We start from the raw sequence: 25169 nt of genomic DNA on the forward strand, positions 1-25169 counted from the left end.
TTTCTTTTATCTGGCAGGTAGAACAGCATCATATTTCACTTCCCACTAGAAGCAGTTGCAGTCTCATCTTTTACCATCAAGCACATGGCAGGAAAAGGAGTTGAGGGAGGGAATGTGTAAATGAACTTAAAAGGTACTGGAGGAAAGGCTGGAGTAGCTTGAGTGGATTTATTTCCTGCTTTTCCTGTAGTTTTGAGGAGGGGAGTCAAGATTGTTCCCATGCAGCTGTTTGGAGTTGCTGCTTTTTCCTAATGCCCACAAAAAATGGGATTCTAGTAAGTCTTAAGAGTCTTTTCCTCCTTCCCCTCCCCCCCTCGTTTCCCCGGTGCTGCCATAGGGAAAGAAATATTCCCTTGTTTCTCAGCAGATCTGTTTTGCTTTTTTTTTTAACCAAACTAGCTCTAATTTTCTCCCTGATATCAGAATACTACCAAACTTTGCTTCAAGAGCCTGAAAACTGAACACACCAGAAAAATTAAAATGACAGATTTTTAAAAGTAAAAACACACACAGCACCATAAAGAAGACTGCCCCCTACTGGAATTGTTGTATCTACCACTTTCTTAAAAATGTTGAGATAAAAACATCTTTGAGATACTGCTAAAGGGGACATTGTACATCATTTTACATGTGAATTCCAGCACACAGACTGGTCTTATGAGGTGATGAGCATTCTGAATTGGAACTGAGCAAACATTTTTCACTAAACATTTTTTGAGAGGGTAAAAATTTCAGGCTTGGCAAAACTGAGAATTTCACCAATTTGTATTTTGCCAGATTTCTTAGATCAGAATTCATGCACTGCCAACATAAGAAAAATTAAATATTAATTTAGACATTTTCTAAATGAAGTTCTGATTTTTTCATTTTAAACCACTTTAATTTTCAAATTTTCTTTAGTTTTATTTAAATATATAATGTTTTTGAACTGACAGTTCAACTATACTGTTCAGTCATGTACAGTGAATAAATGATGCTTTAAAAATTTCCTTTCAATATAATTAAATAACTTATAATTAAACTCATTAATTAGCTATTAAACTATACTTGTGAATTGACCATTTTCCTAAAAAGTCTTTTTTATGAAGTACTAGGTTGGTACCAACAGAAAGAGCTAAACAGTCACTATTTCCTCTCCCCCCCCAATATTTACTAAATCTTACACATAAGGAATAGGTATGTGCCAAATGGAATTTCTGCTTACTCTACATTTAATTGCAATTTGGGATTATTTTTTAACTTTTAAGCTGTAGGTTTTCACAACTACCCTAAGATTTGCATAACCAATTCCCATTACCCTTAGTTTAGTCAGCCTTGAAAAATTGCTGCTTAAAACAAAACATAAAATGAGGATTAATTTAGATTCATTTGCAGTGGATTAGACTTAATGAATGGCTCAATTCTCTATCTTCAATAGTGTCATTAAAATAAGTCTGAGCTGTTCAAATGTTCGCCAGGTGCTTCTGACAAGTCTATATGAAAGCCTCAAGAACTCTCTAAATAAATATACCTTGATTGGGCATGTCTTTTCCCCCTCAAAATAGGCTTTGAAAGTTACTCTGGACTAGTTAATTCCTAATGTAATTCCTCTGAAACTGCTCAGCCTCTGTTCTCCACCCTTATAGGAACATCTCCCTCTTGTTCTCATTTGGGTTGTGCTGGATACAGCAGGTGGCCATTCAGGTCCAGGCAGTTCCAGCAGTTCCATTCACTGATCTCCAGGCAGGCAAGGAGATGGTGGAACCTCTGCTTCAAATGGCTGAAGGCGCATTCCATGACAATGCAGGACCTGCTGAGCCTGGTGTTAAACCGTTCTTCTGTGGGTTCCAGGTGTCCTTTGTATGGCTTCATTAGCCAGGTTGTCATTCTGTCAGGATTGTTCTGTCAGGATGCGGGGTTCATCCTGATGGGTTCCTGACAGGTCCTGTGCCAGCTTGTATCTTCTGTAAGAGGCTGGATTTCCTAAAGTCATGGGCATCATGTGACTTCCCTGATCACCCATTGTTATATCAGCGAAGCAGCCTCAGTGGTCCATGAGGGCTTGCAACACCATTTAAAAGTACCCTTCCCTGTTGATATCATCAGAGGCCCAGTGATTGTGGTCCCAGGTGGGGATGTGGGTGCCATCAATTGCCCCCCACACACACTTGGGGAAGTCCATGGCAGCAAAGCCAGTGACTATGATGTCCACGTCACCCAAGATGACAACCCTGTAAAGCAGGATGGCATTGATGGTCCTCACCACCTATGAGAGGATTCAAACAGAATCACAGGGTTGCCAAAGCCCTCAGAAGGTCCCCAATCCCAAGCCTGTTCCCACAGCAGGAGCAACCCCCAACTACCCCATCCCCTGCAGGGCTTTGTGAACGCAAGAGTGTAAAACCTCCAGGGAGAGAGTCCACCCTCCCTTCCCTAGGAAATCCCATTCCAGTGTTTCACTACCGTTCTGGGACAATAGCAAGAGTCTCATACCTGCAAGAGCATGACCTGGTTCCCTATCGAACTGTAGCTGTCTAGCATGGTGAGCTTCTAAATTGCTTCTGAAGGGGCATGGCGGTCACACATGGATGTTTTGTTGCCTAAGGGAAGGGGCAAACAACTCGCACAGTTCCATGAAGGTGTCTTTTCCACATACAGAAGCTCTGGAGCCATTGCTGGTAATCCCATTCCTCCATGACTGTCCAGACCCACCACTCAATACTGGTGTCCTGGCACCAGAAGGGGCAGTGCATGGTATGCAGGGGAGGGCAGGACTGGCTGTGCTGCATATGGAGAGAGGTGAGGAGGTGCCCCAGCATGAGTTGTGGGGCCTATAGTGCCGTGTGAGCAGCCTGCAGTAACTGCGCCAGGAGATGAAGCAGGAGGCCTGAGCTGGCAAGTGCTTTGCAGCAGGTCGGTCTGTATGGCAGAAGTGCTGTGGTATCCACAAGGGTAATGGAAGCATGAAGTGGGAAGAGTAGGCTGTTCCTTGAGGAGGTAGGCAAAGATGAAAAGTCTGAGACATGGCTGTAGAGGCTAGCTCCTTTAAGCATGAACCTCTGGCAGCGGCTCCAGGAAGTGATGCCCTGACTGGAGTGCTTGAAATACAGTTCAGACCCCAATCGGTATGGATGCACTATTTCAACACATGGCCATCAGAATAGTGCAGTGTGGATGTGCTATTTCAAAATATCTATTTGAACTTCAGGGACTCCAGTTAGCTCATCATTCCCGTCTGTGAGGCTCGGATTTCTGAGATGTCCTCAAAAATGTTTTGGGGTCTAGTGTACTACTCAATAGATGGTAATCAGTAGAGGAGTTGTTCCTGTTAAGTCATCCAGGGCTCTTTTACTTTTACTTGACCAGGGAAATATCCTTCTTTTATATTGTAATTCTGAATAGTACACCTTGTGCCTTATTCATATACAGGAAGGTGTCAACCTTCTTTTCCTTATCTATACTTTCATGCTCCATGAACACTGAGCTGGCCATTTTTCAGAGGTTGTTCACACTTTGTCTTCTTCTCATTATCATGTATGTATGCCAGGTATCTTCCAGTCACAGACATTAAAAGATGTTAAAATCAGGTGTCTCAAGGTCTTGGAAAATACATTGTAGTTGATTGCAATCCATTTTTCATAACTTGACCTACTGGCACATCTTATGCAGTAACATTATGACCTTGTTGGCATAGGTTTATTCCTTGGTCACCACTAGTGTAAAACATTAAGTCTATGGACTAACCGGGCAAAGCTAAAACCTTACATGTCACTGCAGATTTTGTATTTCAGCCATGCTTTACTAACAACTATTGCATGTTCATTATTACTAAATATGTATCAATTCTATATTTAATTAATCCTACAACAGAAATTTATCATAACTTGATTATATATAAGTAGCATGGAAGTTGACCATAATATCACATAATACAATTATAAATGGATGATAAAATGAACTAATAGGCTAGATAGGATTACAGGACTAGGATGCAATTTGACTGGAGATTGACAATATTCTCAGCTAGGATAGGAGTTTCCATAGCATGCGAGACGCTAAGCATAAGTCAACTACTCCCCCACAACCCTCAGATTCACAAGAAAATCCTGCCTATTGGACCATTTAACAATGGTGAAATTGACAAGTGGAAAAAAAAGGAACTTTATTTCATTTATTTTGTCCTCAAGTTTTGCAACCACTATCTTGCCTCTCCATAGTAAAGCAATTCTGCACTGTATTTATCCAGCTGCCACATAGGTTCCTTGTCCTACCTTCCCACTCAGTTTTCCCCTAGCTTATGCAGTATGTCTTGGTGTGTTTGTAAGGAGATGGTAAGACATGATTGGAGGGAAGAAACATGAAACTGTGTAATCTTCCAAGGAACAAAGATGGCTGTTATTAACTTCAGACAACCAAATGTACATTTTCTCTAACAGCTCCATCTCCCACTAGTCTTCTTTTTTGTGGGCTGCGGGCAAGTCTCACAGATATTGGAGCACATTTCTTATTTTCAAACAATCATTTTATAGCTTCTGGCAAATGGATAATAGTGGTTCATGATAGGAATGTTTAAATTTCTATCCACTAATTGAGTAGTCAATAAGGGGGGAAACTGCAGAGCCACAGCGGGGTTAGCTTATTGGGTAGTCAACTAGTCACTTACAACCCTAGTCCATGGGAAAATCAATACAATTATTGATTTATAGCTGTCTTGCTTGGGGACCTCATAAGGGTTGGAACAGATCAGGGTTTGGTCTTAAAATCAAAAGTGTAGCGCTAGAATAAGGGAAGATCTTGATAGGTATGTCTACACTGGGAAGTTATTTTAAAAAAACTCCCCTTCCTTCGAAATAACAAGGCGTGTGTCCACCCTACCAAGCTACCGAATAAGTTACAGGCAGTCCCCGAGTTACGCGGATCCGACTTATGTCGGATCCGCAGTTACAAACGGGGCTTTTCTCGCCCTGGAGGATGGGAGCGGCGGGACGCCCAGATGCACCGCGGTCCACCGCCCCTGTCCTCTGGGGCGAGAAAAGCTGCTCCCCGTCTCGCTGGTCTGCAGGGAGACGGGGAGCAAAGCCGCGGAGCACGCCCGCAGGGGGACAGCTCAAGCGCGCCTGGGCTGTCTGCTGCAGGCGTGCTCCAAGGCTTTGCTCCCCGTCTCCCTGCAGACCAGGGAGATGGGGAACAAAGCCGCGGAGCACGCCTGCAGGGGGACAGCCCGGGTGCGCCTCGACTGTCCCGCTGCGGGCGTGCTCTGTGGCTTTGCTCCGCGTCTCCCAGGTCAGTAGACCAGGAAGACGGAGCAAAGCTGTGGAGGACTTGGGCGGTCCCGCCACCCCCGTCTCCCTGGTCTGCTGGGGGGGGTGCAGCTAGTGCCCCCCCCCGAAGCAGACCAGGCTTTTCTTGCCTACCCTTGGGGTACAGCAGCTGGGGGCTGCTGGGTTGGTCCCGCAGTGCCGCTCTGGACCAACCCGGCAGCACCTCAGCTGCTCTGCCCCAGGAGTCCTGATTCAGCTGCTGCTGAAACTGACCAGTGGCTGACTACAGGAAGTCCGAGGCAGAGTTGCTCTGCCCCAGGCTTCCTGGAATCAGCTGCTGATCAGTTTCAGCAGCAGCTGACTTGGGGACGCCTGAGTTTCTAATTTGAATCTGTATGTAAGTCAGAACTGGCTTCCAGATTCAGCCGCGGTTGAAACTGATCAGTTTCAGCAGCGGCTGACGCCAGTTCTGACTTACATACAGATTCAGCTTAAGAACAAACCTACAGTCCCTATCTTGTATGTAACCCGGGGACTGCCTGTATTTCTAAATAATTCCTCATTGTGAAGAGGAATAAGCTTATTTCAAAATAGATAGTTTGGCAGGTATTTCGAAATTACCTGGTAGTGTAGACATAGCCAATGTGGGCCCTTTGTAACTAAACTGCATCTGGTTCTGGTTCCTGCCGTCACTTGTGGATCTTCATTTGGTTCATACAATAGGAGATTCCCCTGCCAGCTCTCCCAGCTACAGGTGTAGAATCACATGCTCCTTGTCTTCCAGGGTGACTGCTACACTCTCTACTGCCCCTTAACTCTGGCCCTCATCAGCAAACCCATTGGACAACGAGGCCAGCAAGGTTGAGGAGGCAGTCATGACCTACTTCAGGATCTGTATTGGGAGCCCTTTACATTACCCAGTCTAGCTTATCGTAAAAGGTGTAATGATCCCTCCAAAGCAACTATTAGTCATTTGTCCTCTTGTCAAGGAATTCCTGGCACTGAGCCAGAGTTGTCTGAGTTGCTTGCCTGCTTCAGCCTTTGTGAAATTTCTAGGTGCTAGTGAATATTCTTGTCAGTCCAGATGGAGGATGGCATACTCTGACCATACATTCATCAGCACATTAGCACATGGTGTGGTTGGTACACCAGGCACCTGTTCTTAGGCTCACCTATATTGATCAGTCTGAAGTGTAGTAGAGTGTTCTGATGTGGTGAACTCATGATTACCAGCAAAAAGGGTGTGCAGTGGAAGAAGACAGGGACCATTATAGATTGGGTAAGGATCACACAAAAAAGGGTACAGGCATTGTAGAACTGAGTGGTGGACTACTGAAATATGATCTGACATTGTGCCTCACTCACGCTGTGAACTGGTACAAAGTTTTCTCCGTCAAAGATTTGTACTTACCCGGACCCCTCAGCAGTTCCAACTTACTCACCTCTCAAGCATCAAGAATTTAGATAGATGTATGGATGCATGTGTAGATGTATTCTGAAATGCAGGGTGAAAGGCAACAGCTATGCGGCTAGCAGGTATAGAGCACACTTAATAGTGAAGGGAGGGATAACTTTGACAGGACATTAGGCCAACCCCTTTTAGCTATTATTTTTGAACACACCTAATTGTCTAAACGCTTTACAGAATAAATGCAAAGACATAATCTCTGCCTTGAAGAGATCCATCATTAGTAGAAGGATGAAAGAATAGGTTAACTCACTGTTTCTTACCCTTGAACTATACATAGTGTTGCCTATGAAATGAAGATCCTATTATAATAAGCCTCACTTTAAACCTGCTTAAAATGTGAGACATTGTACTCACATCTGTGGTTTAGAGTAGTGTTCAGTTTTTAGATAAATAATAGTGCCATCTAGTGGATATATAAAATACTGGTAAAATGTCAGTTTTATTTAGTGTTATAAAGTAGTTTCAGAAAATGCATTCATTAAATTTCTTTGTAGATAGGTGCATAAACTTTTTACAATCAATGAAAATAAGAAAATTTGGAAAAGTTCTGCATTCTGTTAGCAGTCTCTTCTCACATCTCTTGTAACTGGTGACATGGAAGATACTGAATTTATTCTAAAATCACCTTGCATGAAATGGAGCAAAACAGAATTTTCACTATCAGATAATTGCTTGTAACAATGAATCAGCAAACTTGCAGTCAAATCAGGATCTTTTATGAAATTTAAATTTAATTTGACAAAAGTAGGTAAAATTGAAAATGCTTTGAAGATGCCAATTTTCATATTTTTACAAAATTATAAAATTCACTTGTATATATTATAAAACTACAGGGAAAGAGTTGTAGTATTTCTTTACTTTACCAGTTGGATTCTAGGTCAGAGCATTATTAAAGCAGGACATAGTAGAAATTTTATTTATGATATGAAAGCCTTTGAAAATTGCCATTCCTAATGCTTTCGTAGTGTAAGTATTGAAGTCCCTCTTTGCCAGTGTATTCGGTATAGAATACAGCTTGGGAAGCAACAGCACAAGAACTGATGCCAGAATGAGTTAATTAGTTAACAAGAATTGGAGCCTCTTTTAGATAGGCAGCAAGGATGTCTGCAGGAAAGGGATGAGTGTAGATACTAAACCTGTCTGGGTATGGGGAGGAGACTGACGTGGGAAATTTGCTTATTCATGGTGGTAGAAGAGAAACTTCCCCAATTTAAGGTAAAATCCTTGACACAATAAAATCCGTTGGAGTTTTGCTGTTGACTTCAATAGGAGCAGGATTTCACCCTTAATATTTTCCTATTGTCCTAATAACATAGTTTTATGCAGCTTAGGTGATACTTAGGAATTTTATTTTATACATTTGTAAGAAACAAAACAGTTATTTGCCCCTTCTATAAACTTCAGATAGGAGAAAACAGAGTTGATACAGTCAGTGAAATTATATTTAGTTCATTTTACTGTGATTTAAATTTCCAATCTACTCAGATGTTATGTAATTAAACTGCATCAACGTGTCTCTCCAACAGGGAGCAGTGATCCATATGTCAAGTTTAAAATTGGAGGAAAAGAAGTGTTTAGAAGTAAAACTATACACAAGAACCTCAATCCTGTGTGGGAGGAAAAAACTTGCATTCTTATTGATCATCTGAGAGAACCATTGTATATAAAGGTGAGTCATGCACTTATTTTGCTTCTGTAGAAGTTTTGCTGAACAATTCTAGATACTGTTTGTTCTCTGAAAAAAGTTTATCGTGTAATTGTACATGTCAAAAGGACAAGCTTAGCTAATTTTCTTTAACATTTTTAGCAAAGCAGTTGAAATAACTTTCCTGATTTTACAAAAATAGAATGAAAAACAATTTTAAAATGTAAATACATCTTTCATGTTGTCATTTCAGACAATAGCATGATAGTGCATGAAAGTCAGAAAATGAAGCTGATTAAAAACAATACGTCTATATTCCTTATCCAAGATGAGCAAATGCAAAATTAAGAAATAAGTGCTAGGGTTGTTGGATATAATTTCTTTTAGTAATCGAGTACCCTCCAACAATTTTATGCGGTTATTAAAGGCTTCCGGGTGTGTGTATGGCCGTGTGTGTGCGTGTGCATGCGCAGGGGGAGGGCAGGCCGCATTGCAGGAGCCAATACACAAGGGGTGCTGGCTTGAAAGCCAGCTTCCTGAGTGTACTGGCTCTAGCCTGTCCCCCTCACCCTTGGCACTATTGCCTCTGTGTCAAAGACAGCAGCATAGGGGTTCCAGTTGCCCTCTGTGCTGCTGGCCTCTGTGGGAGTGAGCTTGGGGGTGGGAAAGCAGCTCTGCAGGAAGCAGCATGCACTAGTAGCTGGCTTAAAAGCCAGCTCCCTGCAGGCACTGGCTCTTGCCTTCCCTGCCCCACCCCACACAAGCAGCAAGGAATTCCTACTTGCAAGTAGGAATAAGAGATCCTCTGGAAAAGGGCTTTATTCCGGAGGATCGCGCCAGTCTAGATGCTCTTTTCCGGCTTTTCCCCAAGCTGGGAAAAAAGCGGCGGCCATGTTTATTTAAATCCCGCGGGTGATATTTAAATCCCCCGCGCATTTCCCTATTCTGACTTGCCTGCTTTGCATGTCTCTTCCGGAGAAGGGGCCAGTCTAGACGTAGCCCTGGTGTGGTTCACTGTCCCATGTAGTGGCACTCAGACCACTTACAGCGAGAGATAAGAACAAGGGAGCTCTTCAGTCTAAGCAGAGAGCCAGCTGGCTTTATCGCTCAAGCTGTAAATGCTCCTACACTAAGCTCCAGACCCAGGTTCAAATCTGCCTTGTGGCAGTTTGGTACCACTTATAATCACCACCAAGCAGATTTGAACCTGGAACCTCCCGAGCTTAGTATCTGAATCTCTACAGCTTGAGGTATAAAGCTCCCTTGTTCCTACCTCTCACTGTAAGTGGTCTGAGTTCTACTACGTGGGACAGTGAACCACACTGGGCTCCCAGCCAACAGCTGCTAGGGCTCTGATCCAGGGACTCTCTAGTCCAAAACATCTATTGTCCTGACAGATCATAAATGGTGCCAAACCAAAGAGTCCTGAGCCAGAAAGGTTCAACACGTATTATCTGATATAATGTTAGTGTTGTGAAATTTCAAAGCCTGATTAGTGCCAACTGCAGTGCCAACTGAAGTTAATCTGAGTAAAGGTGCCATTGCTGGGTCCCTAGTTTTCTAAATTTTTGTTTTGTCTAACTTGTAATGGTTGTTTTCTTTGTGTTCTTTTTTTTTTCCCATCCATTTTCTCAATTAGGTCCCCCTCTCTGGCTTTTAAAAGGGTGAAGGAATAATTTCCCCCACATCATTGGCACTAATCTATGCAGTGACCAAAGACTTCTCTCCAGGTTTTTGTAAGAGGTTTGTCAAGATGAGAGGTGGCCAAATTTACTTCTCCTGGGTGCTCAAATGACAATCTTCAGAAGTTCAAGAGCCGGGGTGCACCTACTGGGGCTCAGGGCTTCATTCCCAGGGGAGGCACCAGAGTACTCAGGAATTCAGCTCTGCTCTGCTGAAGTCCTGAGCCCTGGTAGATATGCCTCATGAGACTAAAGACCCAACTCCCCACTGGGCAGAAGCCCCTATCCCAACTTCTGCTGCAGGGCAGAAGTTCTGAGCTCTTCCCCCTAGTCTGGTAGGTGGAGAATGGGGAGGGGCCTCCGCAATCTGCACTTGAACTGTAGAAGTGCCTCCACTGGTGTAGATGCTGTATGAGATCTGCCACCATATGGTAGGCAAGTCAGTTAACAGCTACCACATACTGATTTATTGACTTTTCCAGTGATAAAATCCTCCTATATACATCTTCTGATTCCTTAATTTAGATGGGAATGCCTTTTTAAAGAAAATTCTATAAAGCATCATGCAAAATTATATTACTAGAAGTGTATTAGTAGTCATACTGCAACTACAGTCCATTTACTTTTGATAACTATATCTCAGTCCTCTGGCCTGTGCTTTATAGACTCATTCACTGCAACAATTTAGGTATACTTCATAAACTGGAAGCTGAATCTGTGGAGTTTTTTAAAATCTTACTTCCATTTTTCCTCTTCAGTCTCAATGGGTTTGTTATCAAATTTCTTGTTCTGTCAATAGAAGGTTTATATTGTTCATTTATGCAGTCCAGATCTGATAGTTCCTTGGACATTTCCATATGTAGGTACACTGTGCACCTTCAAATGTTGATTTACTTACCTCAAGTAAGAACCCTACGGTAATCCTGCTTTAACAGAATGAAAATCCACCCTGAGAAATGAACACTTATTAAGGAAGCTTTTAAAAAAAATCTAATACTATAAATACTTTCTTTTCTTGTGCATCTTAGGTCTTTGACTATGATTTTGGTCTTCAAGATGACTTTATTGGTTCAGCCTTCTTGGATCTCACTTCACTAGAATTAAACAGGTATGATATAGGTGTGAAAGTCCATGGAGTCATACATGCACAGTCCTCAAGGTGTCAACTAATCTCATACTTGTAATATTTTCAACAGTATTTTTAAAAATAACAATCCCCTGCCACTTTAGCTTATCAGGCAAAGAGCACATAGCTTTAGGACATTGCTGTAACATTAATGCTAATGGTAATACCATGTTGAGTCGTACATAACTCTGCAGCCATTTTATTTCTGTTCATGAGTATTGTTCTGAGCTTTACCTCATCTTTAGGCATATTTATTTCAATGAAATAGAAGAAAACTAAAATTCAGACTGAATTATTGAATGTACAGTAAGATGCTTGGAAAGCGTGAAGTGTGAAATTATCAGGCCTCTGACCAAACCAGTTGGGACCAAGGATTTAAGCAGGACAAGTCTGAGCCTGAGAGTAGCAGAGGCATTCAGAGACAAGTTCCAGGCCATGGTGCATGTGAAAGATCAGAGTCTGAGAGGGGTTTCAGAGTCTGGATCAGGTCAGGAGGAAAAGGCCAAAAGAATCTGAGGTTGAAGCCAAAAATACAAGAGGATGAATGAAATAATTGTGGCAGCTACAGCAGAAGTATACAGTTGCCAGGACACTTGGGGAACATCTCTTATTTTTATATGTGGCAGGGAGCTAATCAGCAGCTGTGGAGGCTGCTGCCTTGTAGATCTTTTGAGGCATTATTTCCATAGTCTGTGTCCACAGCAAATCGTAGGTAGTGGGGCATGCGCTGGTTATAGTTGTTGCTGAGTGGCAGCCTGGCAACTCCGCAGGTCCAGGTTTGAGAGTGGCTGTCTTACACAAATGTATTCAGAGGTCCGTCCTTAAGAATAGAGGTAAACTAAACCACATTAAAGTAATAGGGTTTTTTTTAGATTATTTTCTAAGATTAATTTAAATGTGGATGCTATTGAGCCTAATGCTTCAGAAAGGTCATTGAATTGGTGCTTGAAATACAAAATAAATGTGTCCTTTGGTCCTCTAGACCAACAGATATCACCTTGACTTTGAAGGACCCTCACTATCCTGATCATGATTTGGGAACTTTATTATTATCAGTTCTACTGGCTCCCAAAGAAGAACAGAGGGAAATGGTAAGTTTTAAAGTTTCAAGTAAGCGTTAACTTGTTCTCACTTACAGTGTATAGATAATGTGATTCTTCCATGATCAGATGATTAGTATCTTGAAACAAATTTATGTTCTCCATTTCAATAAATAAACACTACTGGTCACTGTTTGACACATTTGAGCATCAAATGACCTACTTCAGACCAGATCCTCTTGTGAAAAAAGTGAGGCATCTGGATGGAACATAAATATACAACAGTCTCAAATAAAGCTTTAGGTGAATGTTTATAACCAATGTGGAAGTACCCCGAGGAACTATTTTCTTGTTATAGAATTTTGGACCTGGTACTGCAGTGTCCAAAATTGCAATAATTAGAATTTCTACTTCTTGGCATTTAATTGTGGAAATCCAGGACACACTTTGATGTCTTCGTAAGGTGCTATAAATGAAATTGCCCTTTCTTTTCTGCCATGAGAAAGTCAAGGGCTTTGCATAAAGATGATGGTCGGGAACAAGGGTTCAGAGATTGAGAGAAGCACAAAAATAAATACATTAGATAACTTAATAAAGCATTTTTTTGTAAGGATGTATTTAATTAAGTCAAGTTTTTACCAGATAGCTGTTTGCTTCAAGAAACCATTAGTGACATCTTCAACATGTTGTACTTGATGCAGCTTTATAAACTAGTTCTCTCTCATTTTTAGTTGAAATCTATAGACACAATTTTATATAATTTACAGTACAGAACTTGAATGCAGCTGTAGATTTAAAAAATGTGAAGGTTAAGTAATAAGTATTAACATGTATGTTGCATCAGGTTTTATTCCTGAACATTTTTACTTTTATTTTTTATCCCTACTGAAAATCTATCACTTTTCAGTCAAAGGATGATGTCATAGAATCAGGGAGACAACAGCAGTAACATCAAAGTGGAAAAAGTTGACTTTGTCGGCACTTTGGCCATTAGATGCAGGATACTTGACTTTTTGAAGTTTAGGATACCTTTTTATTATTACATATGTCATTAAATTTGATGTGTTATGTAAAATTTCTCCAGTATATGTCCTATTGAGTGTCAAGACACTTAGGTGATTTTGAAAATATTATCCTTTGAGGTTTTTTCCAAAATGCCCTAATATAAATTCATCATTTAGCTTGGCTCCTTTCTTCTGTTGACTTTTGAGTTGCAAGTGCTGCAAGCCAATTTACATTAGAAATGTAACTGACTACAGTTTGAACAAGTCCTATAAAATAGCTTGGATTCTCTTTTCTATAACACACATCTTTAGTTCTTCAGGGGCAGAAAACTGTTGTAATTTCATGAACAATTCCTTTATTTAAATTATTAGGAAACCTTATTCTAACCCCCTAGAATTTCACAAAGGAAGTGGCAACAATCCCTTCTGGAAAGCATCATCAACTCTTTGACAAATTTTACAGTTAAATGAGTTTTATGGCCCGCAGTATGATCATTGACTTCTTGGTAAATCCTTCTCACTGCATTTTGCATTCTTCTTCTCAGTGGACCACCTAAGAACATAACCGGTACTTCATGGCATTTGGATTGGCATATTTGTCTTTTATTGCTGTGATTTAGAAATAGATTTTATGTGAAATAGATTTCAATAAGTATTCCCTCCTGCACACCAACACTGAAATAATCCTTTTGCTATTCTGGGTGTTCAGTAGGGAGTGTAAAATCTGCCCACCAAAGCCAATATCAAACATAAGAAGTCTTACTGCCAGAACCAAGGATCAGAGGTCAAATGCTACTATGCTAAGTGGCTTAAAAGTAGATAGAAGAAGAAAAATTGTCTTTCACAGATGATATTTTACTGTGTATGATACAGGGTTGTAGAATTCAGTACGTAGTCTTGTTGGAATCTCAAACTACTACTGTACTACGTACTACAAAATGAGGAATGCTGTGGAGGACTAGAACATTGTTCATTTTTCCTCCAGCTATAATTAAACTATTTAACATGCCACTACATGGATGTCTATGTCAGGTACTTAGAGTGATGTAGATTCAGAGTTCTGAAAAAAATTCTCCAACTGTTTATCCCTCCTCATGACATTCTGTAAAAGGTACTTGGAAAAAAACACAAACATATTATATTCATGTTCAAAAAACGCAAGTGCCTTGTCTCTTCTAAATAACGGCTTAATCCATTTTGCTCAGCGCAATACTCTACAAATTTACATCACAATGACAACAACTTTTGATAATAAATTGTAAAATATCGGAGATTAAATCTTGTAATTAAAGCATTAATGAGCAAACAGCTAATGATCCTGTTTCTCAAATTGACTAATTCGAGAAATTGGAATTCTACTTTTCAGGGGTGAAAGTAATTTAAATTTCTTACAGGTACAGGTATTTCTTACTATTGTATTGCCCCCTTTGGGTGAGGCCTCAGAGCAGAGTTTTGGGGGTGGGATATGACAGTACCTGAAGAAATTTGTGTGAGGTGGAATGTTGGGCATGTAGGAGTTGCAGGAGTCAGGGCATGAGACTGGGTGTGAGGTAGTGCAGAAATCAGGGTTGGAGGGTGTGAAGAGGGACTCAAAGCAGGCAGCTGGGTGTGTGGAGGGGTATAGGAATTGAGGCTGAAGGTGTGTGGGGGAGCTCTGGACAGGAAGTTCCTGTGAGTAGAGGGAGTGCAGTTCCTCCTGCTGCTGCTTGTTGCTTTCTCTTCCCTTTCCCGTTACTGTCAGAGAATGAGAACACAGCACACAGTATGGGTCGCTCACTTGTCTGCCCCCTCCCCACACCAGCCAGGATGAAGAGGAATGCCGGGAGAGTGTGTGCTTTCCTCTTGCTCCCAGACAATGACAGAAGGAAAACAGCAAGCAATAGGAAATATCGGTAGGAATGACTCCCCACGCCCTGGGAACTTAAGGTTGGGGCAATCCAGACTGTTGTGGGGCATGCCCCCTGCCAACCCCTTTCATCTGCCTGCTGTCTAGTGCAGCAGCCTGCAGAGGAGCCTAGCTGGGAATGCACTGGACCACCTCTTGCAGCTGGCTCTTACTGGAGTGAAATACTGGCTTAGCAGTCAAAATAGTGCTTTTTTTGTAAGGAAAACATCTGTTTTAGAAAGTAACATCCTACAGATTTTTTTTAAACACCTATATTCAAACACAGACACATTGTGCTATTCGCTATTCAGAAAGAAGAATAATTTTTTACACAGTGAAATCTAAATATGCTGACAATTATCTCATAACAGCATGTCATCTCCATTTCTGCTCCTCAGTAGAATCTTCATCTGATGGGATAAATATTGAATGAGAGATGGGACAGGCATGCATAGTTGTCTGGATGGCAGCCTCTTCTAGATTCCATGAATTATAATGGTAGCAGCAGTAAAAGAGATGCTGTTGTATTAGTTCTTCAGTTCCATTTACTTTTTGTATCTTATTTTTAGCAAGAGGAGCAATTTTATTCTTCCATTCAAACTGATTTATTATTTGTTGAGACCTTCATTATTGTACTTTGTAATTTGATTATGGAAATTTTTAATAAAAAACAGTATGCCAAGTTATGCATATTTAAAGACTGATGATATAACACATCTTGTGTTCGGTTTCCACATTGACTCATTTTATTTGAATATAGGGATTTTTAAAAAGGTTTATAATTTCAATTAAACCATCATTTTAGGGTGTTATTTTAAAAGATCTTGTAATAGTGAGAGTAGTTGTAATGGAATTTAATGTAGATGAGATTCAAAAAATAGTTAATTGTTAGAGATAAGGCAGAACGTTTCCCTTAGTTACTCCTTTGCAACTTCATTGGCAAGATGTGGTCCTTATAAAATAATTATTCGAATAACACACATGCTCCCAGGGTAAATAAGAGTGGATAATCTGAAGTGTTTGAGTAATTAATATTTTGCCATCTGTATTGGTACAGCATATTGATTAATTCAAGTGTAGTTTGGGATACGACTGAAATCTTTGGAGCATCTCCAAACATGGTTTCAACAGTTATAAATACTGGAGTTAAAAGTACTATGTTTTAGCGTGTAATAAGGTCCCTTGGTAGGTGTTCCTATGCTACTGACCTGGAGGATAGTGCACTAGGTGCTTTGTAACTTTTATACCGCTATTTGGCAGATTAGTCCAGGTAATCATGCCTCTCTCCAGTCCTCCTGAATGAACAAACATTTCCAGTAATTATGAATTGATAAATAATATTATTTGAAGCTTTACTTTCTTTCGACACACTACAGTTCAATACTTAGCTTCTATGATACACCAAAATCCTTCTCAATAGGGAGAAAAGGATCAATCAGGTTTTGCAACTTGCATCACAAATGCATCAAATATTAACTTCTGATGGTCTATCAAGAGTGATGGTACTGAGTACTGAGTATTGGAGGGAACCACATCCTTTTACCTTATTTGTCAAATGTTGTGGTGGCCTGGTTCTGTATTGTAAGAGAAGATGGTAATATTGGAGATTTAGAGTTAGTCCTTCACATGATGAAGATATTTTTAGGCGTGTTGCATGTTCATCTGTGCCAAGAGATGAGTGATACCAAATGTGGAACACTGAAAACATCAAACAATAGTGATTCAACATTAGTGTTAGATTTTTTAGGGTGGTCAGACTTTGTAGTTTAGAGATACCCAAAAGAGAGGTGAGTCACACCCAGTGTTGCTCTCCTCTTCTCTCTGGTTTATCTGCCTTATAGAAGCTCTTATGAGGTCAAGATCCAGAATACTTACTGGTAGGAGGATTTTTCTTTATCTCTGCAGCTCATGTGTCAAGCGTGCACTCATAAAAATGTCACTCTCCAATGTCTGTTAATGCATATTAGGTGCTGAGAAAAGTGAGCTGGTATAATTTGTATAAAGTTATGCTAAATAGTCTACTTTTTTAGGGGAAAGGAGATTCAGTACAGTATTGGCTTAAGCACATTCATAATGCATTATTGTAGGATTGTCTTGGGAAATACACATAAATATTTCACAGATGGTTCTTACAATTGAGGTTTTGGATGCTGAATCAAGCCAGGTAACTGAAAATAAAACAGCAGACAAAGTGTAATGCTCATGCACCCTTAGCTCGCTGTAAGCTAATGCTGAAGTCTAAGGTCATCAAAAATTTTCTTTCTTAATGCTTGAATTCTTATGTACATTTTAGAAGCAGATGCATACTTAGATCTATGAATAGAACACCCTCCAATTACACAGAATTTTTGTAAATTAAGATGTCACATGCATGCTAATTTTGAAGATAGGTTTAATAAAATGTGTCCTTTCCCCAAAATTTGACATTTATTTTACAAATCTGTGGAAAATATGAACTAATCCAGCCTATTTGTATTAAAATATCAGGAATGAAAAAGGTAGCTGTGTAGTTTTTTAGGGCAGTTTTAACTATAACGTTTTTCTTGAGTTGCATACCAGAAATGGATTCTAAATACGTGTGTGTTGGAGCAGCATTCTTTCAATAATTCTAAATAAAAAATATTGTGTATATGCTGCATGGTGTCCTTTTGCCTACATGATCACGCAGTTTGAATCATTTGTCACTGAGTGGACTGGCAGTTCAGTTAATCAATGCAATTATAAGATGAGTTGAAAAATATAAAATATGAGCAGTAGAAAAATGTCATTTCTAATTATAAAAAATTAGGCAGTATTATATGAATTATGAGATTTTTACACTATTAATTGATACATATCAAAAACTAGTTAGAAGACAATGAGGCCTAAAATTAGCTTTAAAATGATCTGAGTCATATGTCAATAAAGCTTGTTTTTTAACTCTCTGCATTTGTTTATGATCAACTTTTGTTTTGTAAGGTGTAATATAAAGCATGCCATATGAGTGATTTGCAACTGCATAAATACTGACTTTAAAAATATGTTGGTGTACCTCTTGTAAACTTGTGTCCAGTATCATGGTCATTTGTGCTATTGTGCACGCATGAGATCTTTCTAGCTCTTTCTTTAGTAGAATTCAATGCACAGATTTCATCACTGGAGAACTCACTAAGTGACTTACTTAGTAAGTTCATATAAGCTGCATGTTCCCTTATATTTCATAGACCTATAAGCTGTTTGGCCAACATTAGTTTAAAAAGAAAAAATAAATCCTCATGTATCAATGTTGTTCACTGCTGACGAATGCAAATACAATGTTATCCAAAATGAAGAGGCATAATTTTAGTTTGTTTCATAAACCCGTTGTTAAAATGCTATTGATTTGTGTGTTCCCTTGAATCTATTATTTTTGCCTCTGTGATGTTTATGTATCTGTCTACAGGTTAATAATATCACAGAAAAAGAGAATGAAAGAGGGGAATTCATCCAGGTCATGGAATATTTTCAAATGAACCCATTTCCTGTGCTATGTGTTTATTTTATTGACTATTAAGGAAAGTTGATCAAATTATTGCTGCAACTTTAAACTTGTGCTGCAATAGTCAATTAAGATTGATAAGCCCAAACATTTTTGTAGCTAGAAGGCAAAAATTTTCAGATGAAATATTATTAGATTCTGATTTATATTTGGGGCCATGTTCTCCTCTTTTAGGACCTGATCCAAAACACATTGTAGTCAGTGAGTGGCAGTGTGGTACCGTGAATAGACCTCAGGAAATCTGAGTTGAAGTCTTGCCTCTGAAGTCACCTCAGAGTGTGAGCTTAGCCAAGTTACTTAACTTCTCTATGCCTCAGTTTTCCCATTGTAAAAAATGAGGGTAAGGAGTTACCCAACATGGTAAAGCCTTCTGACAACTATCGATGAAGAGTACTTGCTGAGATTTGAATGTTATTTATAGAGGATGGAATTTAGCCCATTAAGGTTTAAATTATCTTTGGCAGCTTAAATAAATACACATTGTTTAACCATTTTTCTTCCTATTTTCCAGTTAAATAAGGTTTTATATTTGGTATGGAAAAATCACATGATTTATTTCAAAATTATCAGTAACATTCATTTTTCTACCCCTCCATATTTTTTTCTTCCATGCAGTATTTTTGTTTCCTGATAGGTGAAATTTCGTGTTTTTATATCTTTCAGACTACCTGAAAAATAAAGCAACTAAAACGAAGCATAGTACACGGTTTGCTCCGTTTTTTCCAAGTGACAAAGTGTTTCAATGGAACTTAATACCATTTTATTTGATCACACTACATGAACATTTATATTGCCAAAATAACATTAACCTTAATGTTTTTAACAATGCAATTTAATTGCTCTGTAATTTAAGTACTTGATGTGATAGTTGGAGGTCAACTGAATTGCTCTTTCCATCCTGACTAATAGGCTCTATCTTGTTCAGTGATTATGAACTTGTGTCCATGTTAGTTCTACCCTCAAATTACAGTTATGATTCTGGGAATGCTGATTTTGGAAGATTATTCAGGTAAAGTCATGTGAGCCTCTTAGTTTAAAAATGAGTGAGAACAAATATAATAATTTTGTAAGATGAATGCCAGAAAGTGTAGTGTGCCAACAATAAAAAAGGTTATTTGAAACCTTTAATATTTTGGTAGTTTTAGTACATGACATCCTGGCTAGATGTTTGACAACTTATAAAATACATTACTTCTCAGTGCTCTAGATAAAATTTAACTATAAAAAAGGTGGAAAGTGACCAATATTTCATTGCACAGCAACTGAATTTAGACAATGGTCCAATGCAGGGCTGGGAAATACTTTTTGATGGGAGCCACTCCAAGAATTTGGGAAGTGGTCAAGAGCTACCCTCTTCCATGATATTAGTGGAGGAGGTATGGGGTCTGGGATGGAAGGGAGCTTGCAGTAAGGGACTGCAGTACAGAAGATGTCTGGGAGAGCATGTGGGTGAAGGAGGTGGCTGTGACCATGGGGCAGAGGGTTGGGGTGCAGGGCCTGCCGCGGACAGACTGTTCTGGCAGCAGCCCATGTCCACAGGGGATCCGAGCCTCTGTCCATGGCAAGCCTAGGCTAAGCCGGCAAGGTGAGCCTGGCCCAAGCCTGGGTCAAGCAGGTGAGCTCCTGGCCAGATCCAGCCTCTGTCATCCCAGCCTTCTGCCCCCACCCCACATAACCCAAACCTTCTGTCCCTTCCCTCCTCCTTTCCCCCTCCCCCTGCACCCATTAGGGATGTCAATGTGTAGTTGACTATAAGATGAACCAATAAGCCTAGGGGTGGCTAGGATCCCCTGCAGACAAGGATTGCTGCCAGGGACTAGCCTCTGTACATGGCAGGCCCAGGTGCCTGTGGACAGAGGCTGGTTCATGGCAGCCTCCCCTGCCCTGATAGAGGCAGGAGTTGGGGGGCAGGGAGGAGGCAGCACTGCAGAGCCAGTGCTGGGGGGAACCAGCTTTTAAGCCTGCTTCCCCCCCACCACCCCCGTTTGCTGCCTCTTATACAGAGGCAATGCAGGGTGGGGAATGCGTGTAGTCAACAATATTAACCAATAAGCCTAGGCTTACTGGTTAATTGTATAGTTGACTACGCATTGACATCCCTAAAGGATGTAGGAGGGGAGACAGAAGGTTTGGGTTATGCGGGGTGGGGGACAGAGGGTTGGGGTGCCAGAGGCGGGTACTGCCTAGGAGACTTAATTGTTTGACTTCTGGCCAACTGCCTTCTCAGGCAAACACCTTGCTTGTCCTGCCCCCACGCTTGCTGTTGGGGCCATGTGACATTTGGATAGCTACAAACCTAAGGGGATGGGGGAGGGTGCTATGCAAGCTCCCTGTTGACAACAGGCAGCTCCCATTGGCTGGAAACTGGCCAATGGGATTGTTCTACAGGAGTATGGGGGAGCAGACATGGAATCTGCCAGAGGCTCCCTGCTGGGCTGGATCTGGTGGCTTTATGGGCCAGATCCAGATTGCAGGCCATATTTTACCCTCTTCTAATACCTTAGCAGAAAATAAATGCCCAGAAAAAAGGCATTGGCCAAAGTCTCTTGAACAGCCAAGGAGTGCTTGGTACATGACTGGAGATAGACAGAGAACAACTTTGCATAGTCTGTTTGCTTGATCTGAGGATTAGCAGGCACTAGCCTGGAGCTAAGACTGTCAAACTAAAGACTGCTCTACCTTATGCCATCTGTCACTGGTGGCCAAGGATCAACTAGATACTTGGGAGCCCCAGTCACGCATCTTCTCCCTGACCACATTCCAACACCACTATTTACTAGCAAGGTGATATTAAATGCCAGGGATATCCATCTTTGACTGTATCTGCTGTGCAATGGAAGTAAAGTACTCTGAAGTATTGGAGCTAGTGTTCTAAAATTCAAAGCTTTATTAGTCAAGTGATCAGTCAAAATAGCTATTTCTTTCAAAATAATGTTTTTATTGCTTTATCCATTTCCCTATTTTTTTTAATTTTAGACATTCATGTTCATTACCCTAATGTTTCCAGAAATATTAGAGTCGAATCCATCTGTGAAGGGCTTGCATGAGTGGTTTGTCTAGTTGCTTTGATTTCAGTGTTGTGTAGTTGTCATTGGAAAATGTGTGTTGTCACTCTAATAGCCGTGGTTAATGTGGATTGTCTCATTGGAAGATAGTTGGTCTCCTTTTTTCTACGTGTGTCAGAGTAAAAAGGTAATAAAAATGCTTTATTTCATTTACAGACCATGCTAATGAGGAAGAGTTGGAAAAGATCCAGTAAGGTAATTCTTAGCATGTGGTCTTCAGCATTATTTTTTGGAAAAAATATTGCATACTACATTTGTCTTAGCATTGCCAACCATGGCAAAGGGTTTATTCTTTATGAAGTTATATTTTTGTATAATTTTGGGGACACAGAGTAAAACTTTTCAATAAGTGTAATACTCCTTTTTAAGAGTATTGTTTACCATGTTTTAACTTGTCTCAAATTCATCTGAACATTTCCAGTTATTTATGCAACTGACTACCATGGCGATGTTTTCCTTAATATTGATAACCTATCATAGTTGGTAATTTTTTCTTTTGCATACAACAGAGCCTAAAAATAAGTTTTCGTTTTTTTTTTTTTTCAAATTTGATTAACTGGCATTGAAATTATGCTTTTAAATATTTCTAGCATCATAGTTCTAAGTAATTAAATCCTCTAACCACAGGACAGATACACAAGACAAGCAACAATAGTCCAGTTTTCCTACTGTACACCACTGCAATAATGTCTAGCAAGGAGTATTGCAGAAAAGGATCTAGGGGTCAGAGTGGGCCGTAAGCTAAATGAGTCAACGGTGTGACATTGCTGCAAAAAAAGCAAACATGATTCTGGGATGCATTTAGAGGAGTGAGAAGTAATTCTTCCCTTCTACTCTGCACTGATTAGGCCTCAGTTGGAGTGTTGCGTCCAGTCTTGGGCACCACATTTCAAGAAAGATGTTGAAAAATTAGAGAAGGTCTGGAGAAGAGTAGCAAAAAGTATTAGAGGCCTAGACAACATGACCTATTAGGGAAGACTGAAAGGACTGGGCTTGTTTAGTTTAGAAAAGAGAAAACTGAGAGGAGATATGATAGCAGTTTTCAAGTATCTAAAAGGGTGCTACAAGGAGGAGGGAGAAAAATTGTTCTCCTAGGCCTCTGATGATAGGACAAGAAGCAATGGGATTAAATTGCAGCAAGGGAGGTTTAGGTTGATCATTGGGAAAAGCTTTCCTAACAGGATGGTTACATACTAGAATAAACTGCCTAGAGAGGTTGTGAAATCTCCATCACTGGAGATATTTAAGAGCAAGTTAGATAGGCATCTGTCAGGGATGATCTAGATAGATAGTGCTTGGTCCTGCTGTAAGTGCAAAGGACTGGACTTGATGACCTCTCCAGTTCTACTATTCTATGAACGTGCCTCAACCATTATTTTGAGGGACCAGTTCAGGGAGTAACAAAATGGTAGCTGAATAGGCCTGTCTCCAAGCCAGTTCAGATGCTGGTCTTTTTGATAATACCCTTCACTGTTGTGTAAACAGTTATGGTTGTTTGTAATATTTGGTTACTAAGATGACCAACACCAAAAGAGACTTGAGCTGTACGTATTTTCTGTGTATATTTGTGATGTTAGTACCCATTTTAGACGTTACTGGTGCTTTTTAAGGCACTGATGCTGCTTAAATTATGCTTTCTGATTAAACATTTAGGGCACATCTAGACTGTTTTACTTTCAAAAGATATGCAAATTTGGCAGGAATTTGCATATCATATCACATTTTCGAAAGTTTTCTCGAAAAAGCAAGCGGTCTAGACCCGGTTCTTCTTTTAAAAAAAAAACACTTCAAAAGAACCTGTAAACCTCAATTTTTGAGGAAGAAGGTTCTTTTGAAAAATGGTTTTCTTTAAAGAACCACTTCTAGACTGTTTGCTTTTTTGAGAATCTTTTTCGAAAAAGTGATCGGAAGAAGATATTCAAATTCCTGCCAAATTTGCATATCTTCTTTCGAAAGTAAAACATAGTCTAGACGTGCCCATAGTGTGTATTTTGAGTTGTATCCCTTTTTACTGATGTAACTTTTAAAAAGTAGGACAACATCTCCAAGACCAACATTGATTGCAAAGTGTGAGTTTGAGAGTTCCTGAATTCTGTTACTGGCTCTCTCAAACTTCTGTGTAAGAATAAGCAGTGCACTTATCTTACCACCTCCCCCTTCTGTAGAATGATTGGTCTTACAATAGTGTGATGAACAATAATTAATATTTTTACAAATTGTTGAGCTCCTTAGATGGAAGATGCTAATTGAAGTATTTTCCAGTAATTTCCATAATACACAGGGAAATCAGATTGATGTTCTACTGAAGTGCTAATGATGTATTGTTGATTGGTGAAACTCATTGGTTTAGTATTCCTGAAAAAGAATTTTTAACTTCTGATGTTGTAGTAACTTCATTTAAAAGTGGGACTTCTCTAATTTGAAAAGCAATTTCTTATTCTATATCTGATGGTGGGCAGTTGGCAGCCTTCATAATCCAAAATGCTTGATACCATAGTTATGAAATATCCAAAATAGCTGACTTTTTTATATTTGCTTTCATATTAGTTATTTAACAACAATTCATTTAACAGTTGCAGCTCTCACTGACAGGTATATAAAAGGTTTGGTACATACAAAATGTATTAATAAAAATATTGTAATAATTTATCTAGTTCACTGGAATTAATATACATACACACATTTCTACCACATCTATAATAAAGATAGTCCAGGTGATAAATTGCATGTCCATGTGATGCTGCATTTATTGTGCATCATAAGCTATTTCCCTTGTATTATACCAATTTAATCCATCTTCTCAGTACTGCTTTTACAATTCTAAACACTGGAGCAACTTCAAACAGCTCCATTTTTAATAAAAAAGATCTGTACTAAAGATGTTTTCTTCACAAATATAGAATTTCTTTTTTAAAAATGCAGTGTTTTGAGGAGCTGGATGGGTCAGTATTAAATAAATTATCATTGACAGATTTAAGGAATGTCTGGAAATAGGTACTTCATATTGTGTAGGATGGAGATCTCTTGCTTCACTTCCTCTTCAGTGGGACACAGTGCTTATTTTGGACATAGGAGCTTGAGAAATCAAACCCTGTGATTGTGATAGGTTCTCTAATAAAATCATATTACCAATAACTTGTAGGTGTATTTAATGTATTACGTATCTTTCTAATCCTCCACGGTCTTTACAGTTCCATTATAATAAGGGAATCTGGCTTTACAGATTGTGGGGCATGAATTTTAAAAATATCTGTTCATAATTAATTGTAGTAATTTGTATTTGAGTCAGCAGTGTGTCTATACTGTGACACCCAACTTGTTTCCAGCACATAATACTGTAGAACAAACTATTAATATAATTGGAGCTTTCATGAACAAAGATCAACTTGAATTGGTTGTTTACCCAAAATGTACTGGAAAACGAGTCCCTCTCCCCTCCTTTGTGTAGTACAATCACTTTAGTGCTATCCAAAGGAAAGATGATGTCCAGGCCC

The 25169-nt window shown here is 39.7% G+C and overlaps 1 protein-coding gene across 5 annotated transcripts in view; it reads left to right on the forward strand.

Moving 5' to 3' along the window:
• Positions 1-25169, forward strand: part of MCTP1 (multiple C2 and transmembrane domain containing 1) — a 390864-nt gene that overhangs the window by 159070 nt on the left and 206625 nt on the right. For 4 of the 5 annotated variants that reach the window (XM_075932146.1, XM_075932144.1, XM_075932147.1 and 1 more), the window contains exons 3-6: positions 8238-8380; positions 11067-11146; positions 12147-12255; positions 21832-21870. In XM_075932146.1, the coding sequence (XP_075788261.1) occupies positions 8238-8380; positions 11067-11146; positions 12147-12255; positions 21832-21870 (371 nt within the window). The remainder of the gene's footprint in view (positions 1-8237; positions 8381-11066; positions 11147-12146; positions 12256-21831; positions 21871-25169) is intronic. The other variant, XM_075932145.1, reaches the window with a different exon arrangement.

The sequence above is a fragment of the Pelodiscus sinensis genome, chromosome 6, assembly GCF_049634645.1.
Source record: "Pelodiscus sinensis isolate JC-2024 chromosome 6, ASM4963464v1, whole genome shotgun sequence".
Taxonomy (NCBI): domain Eukaryota; kingdom Metazoa; phylum Chordata; order Testudines; family Trionychidae; genus Pelodiscus; species Pelodiscus sinensis.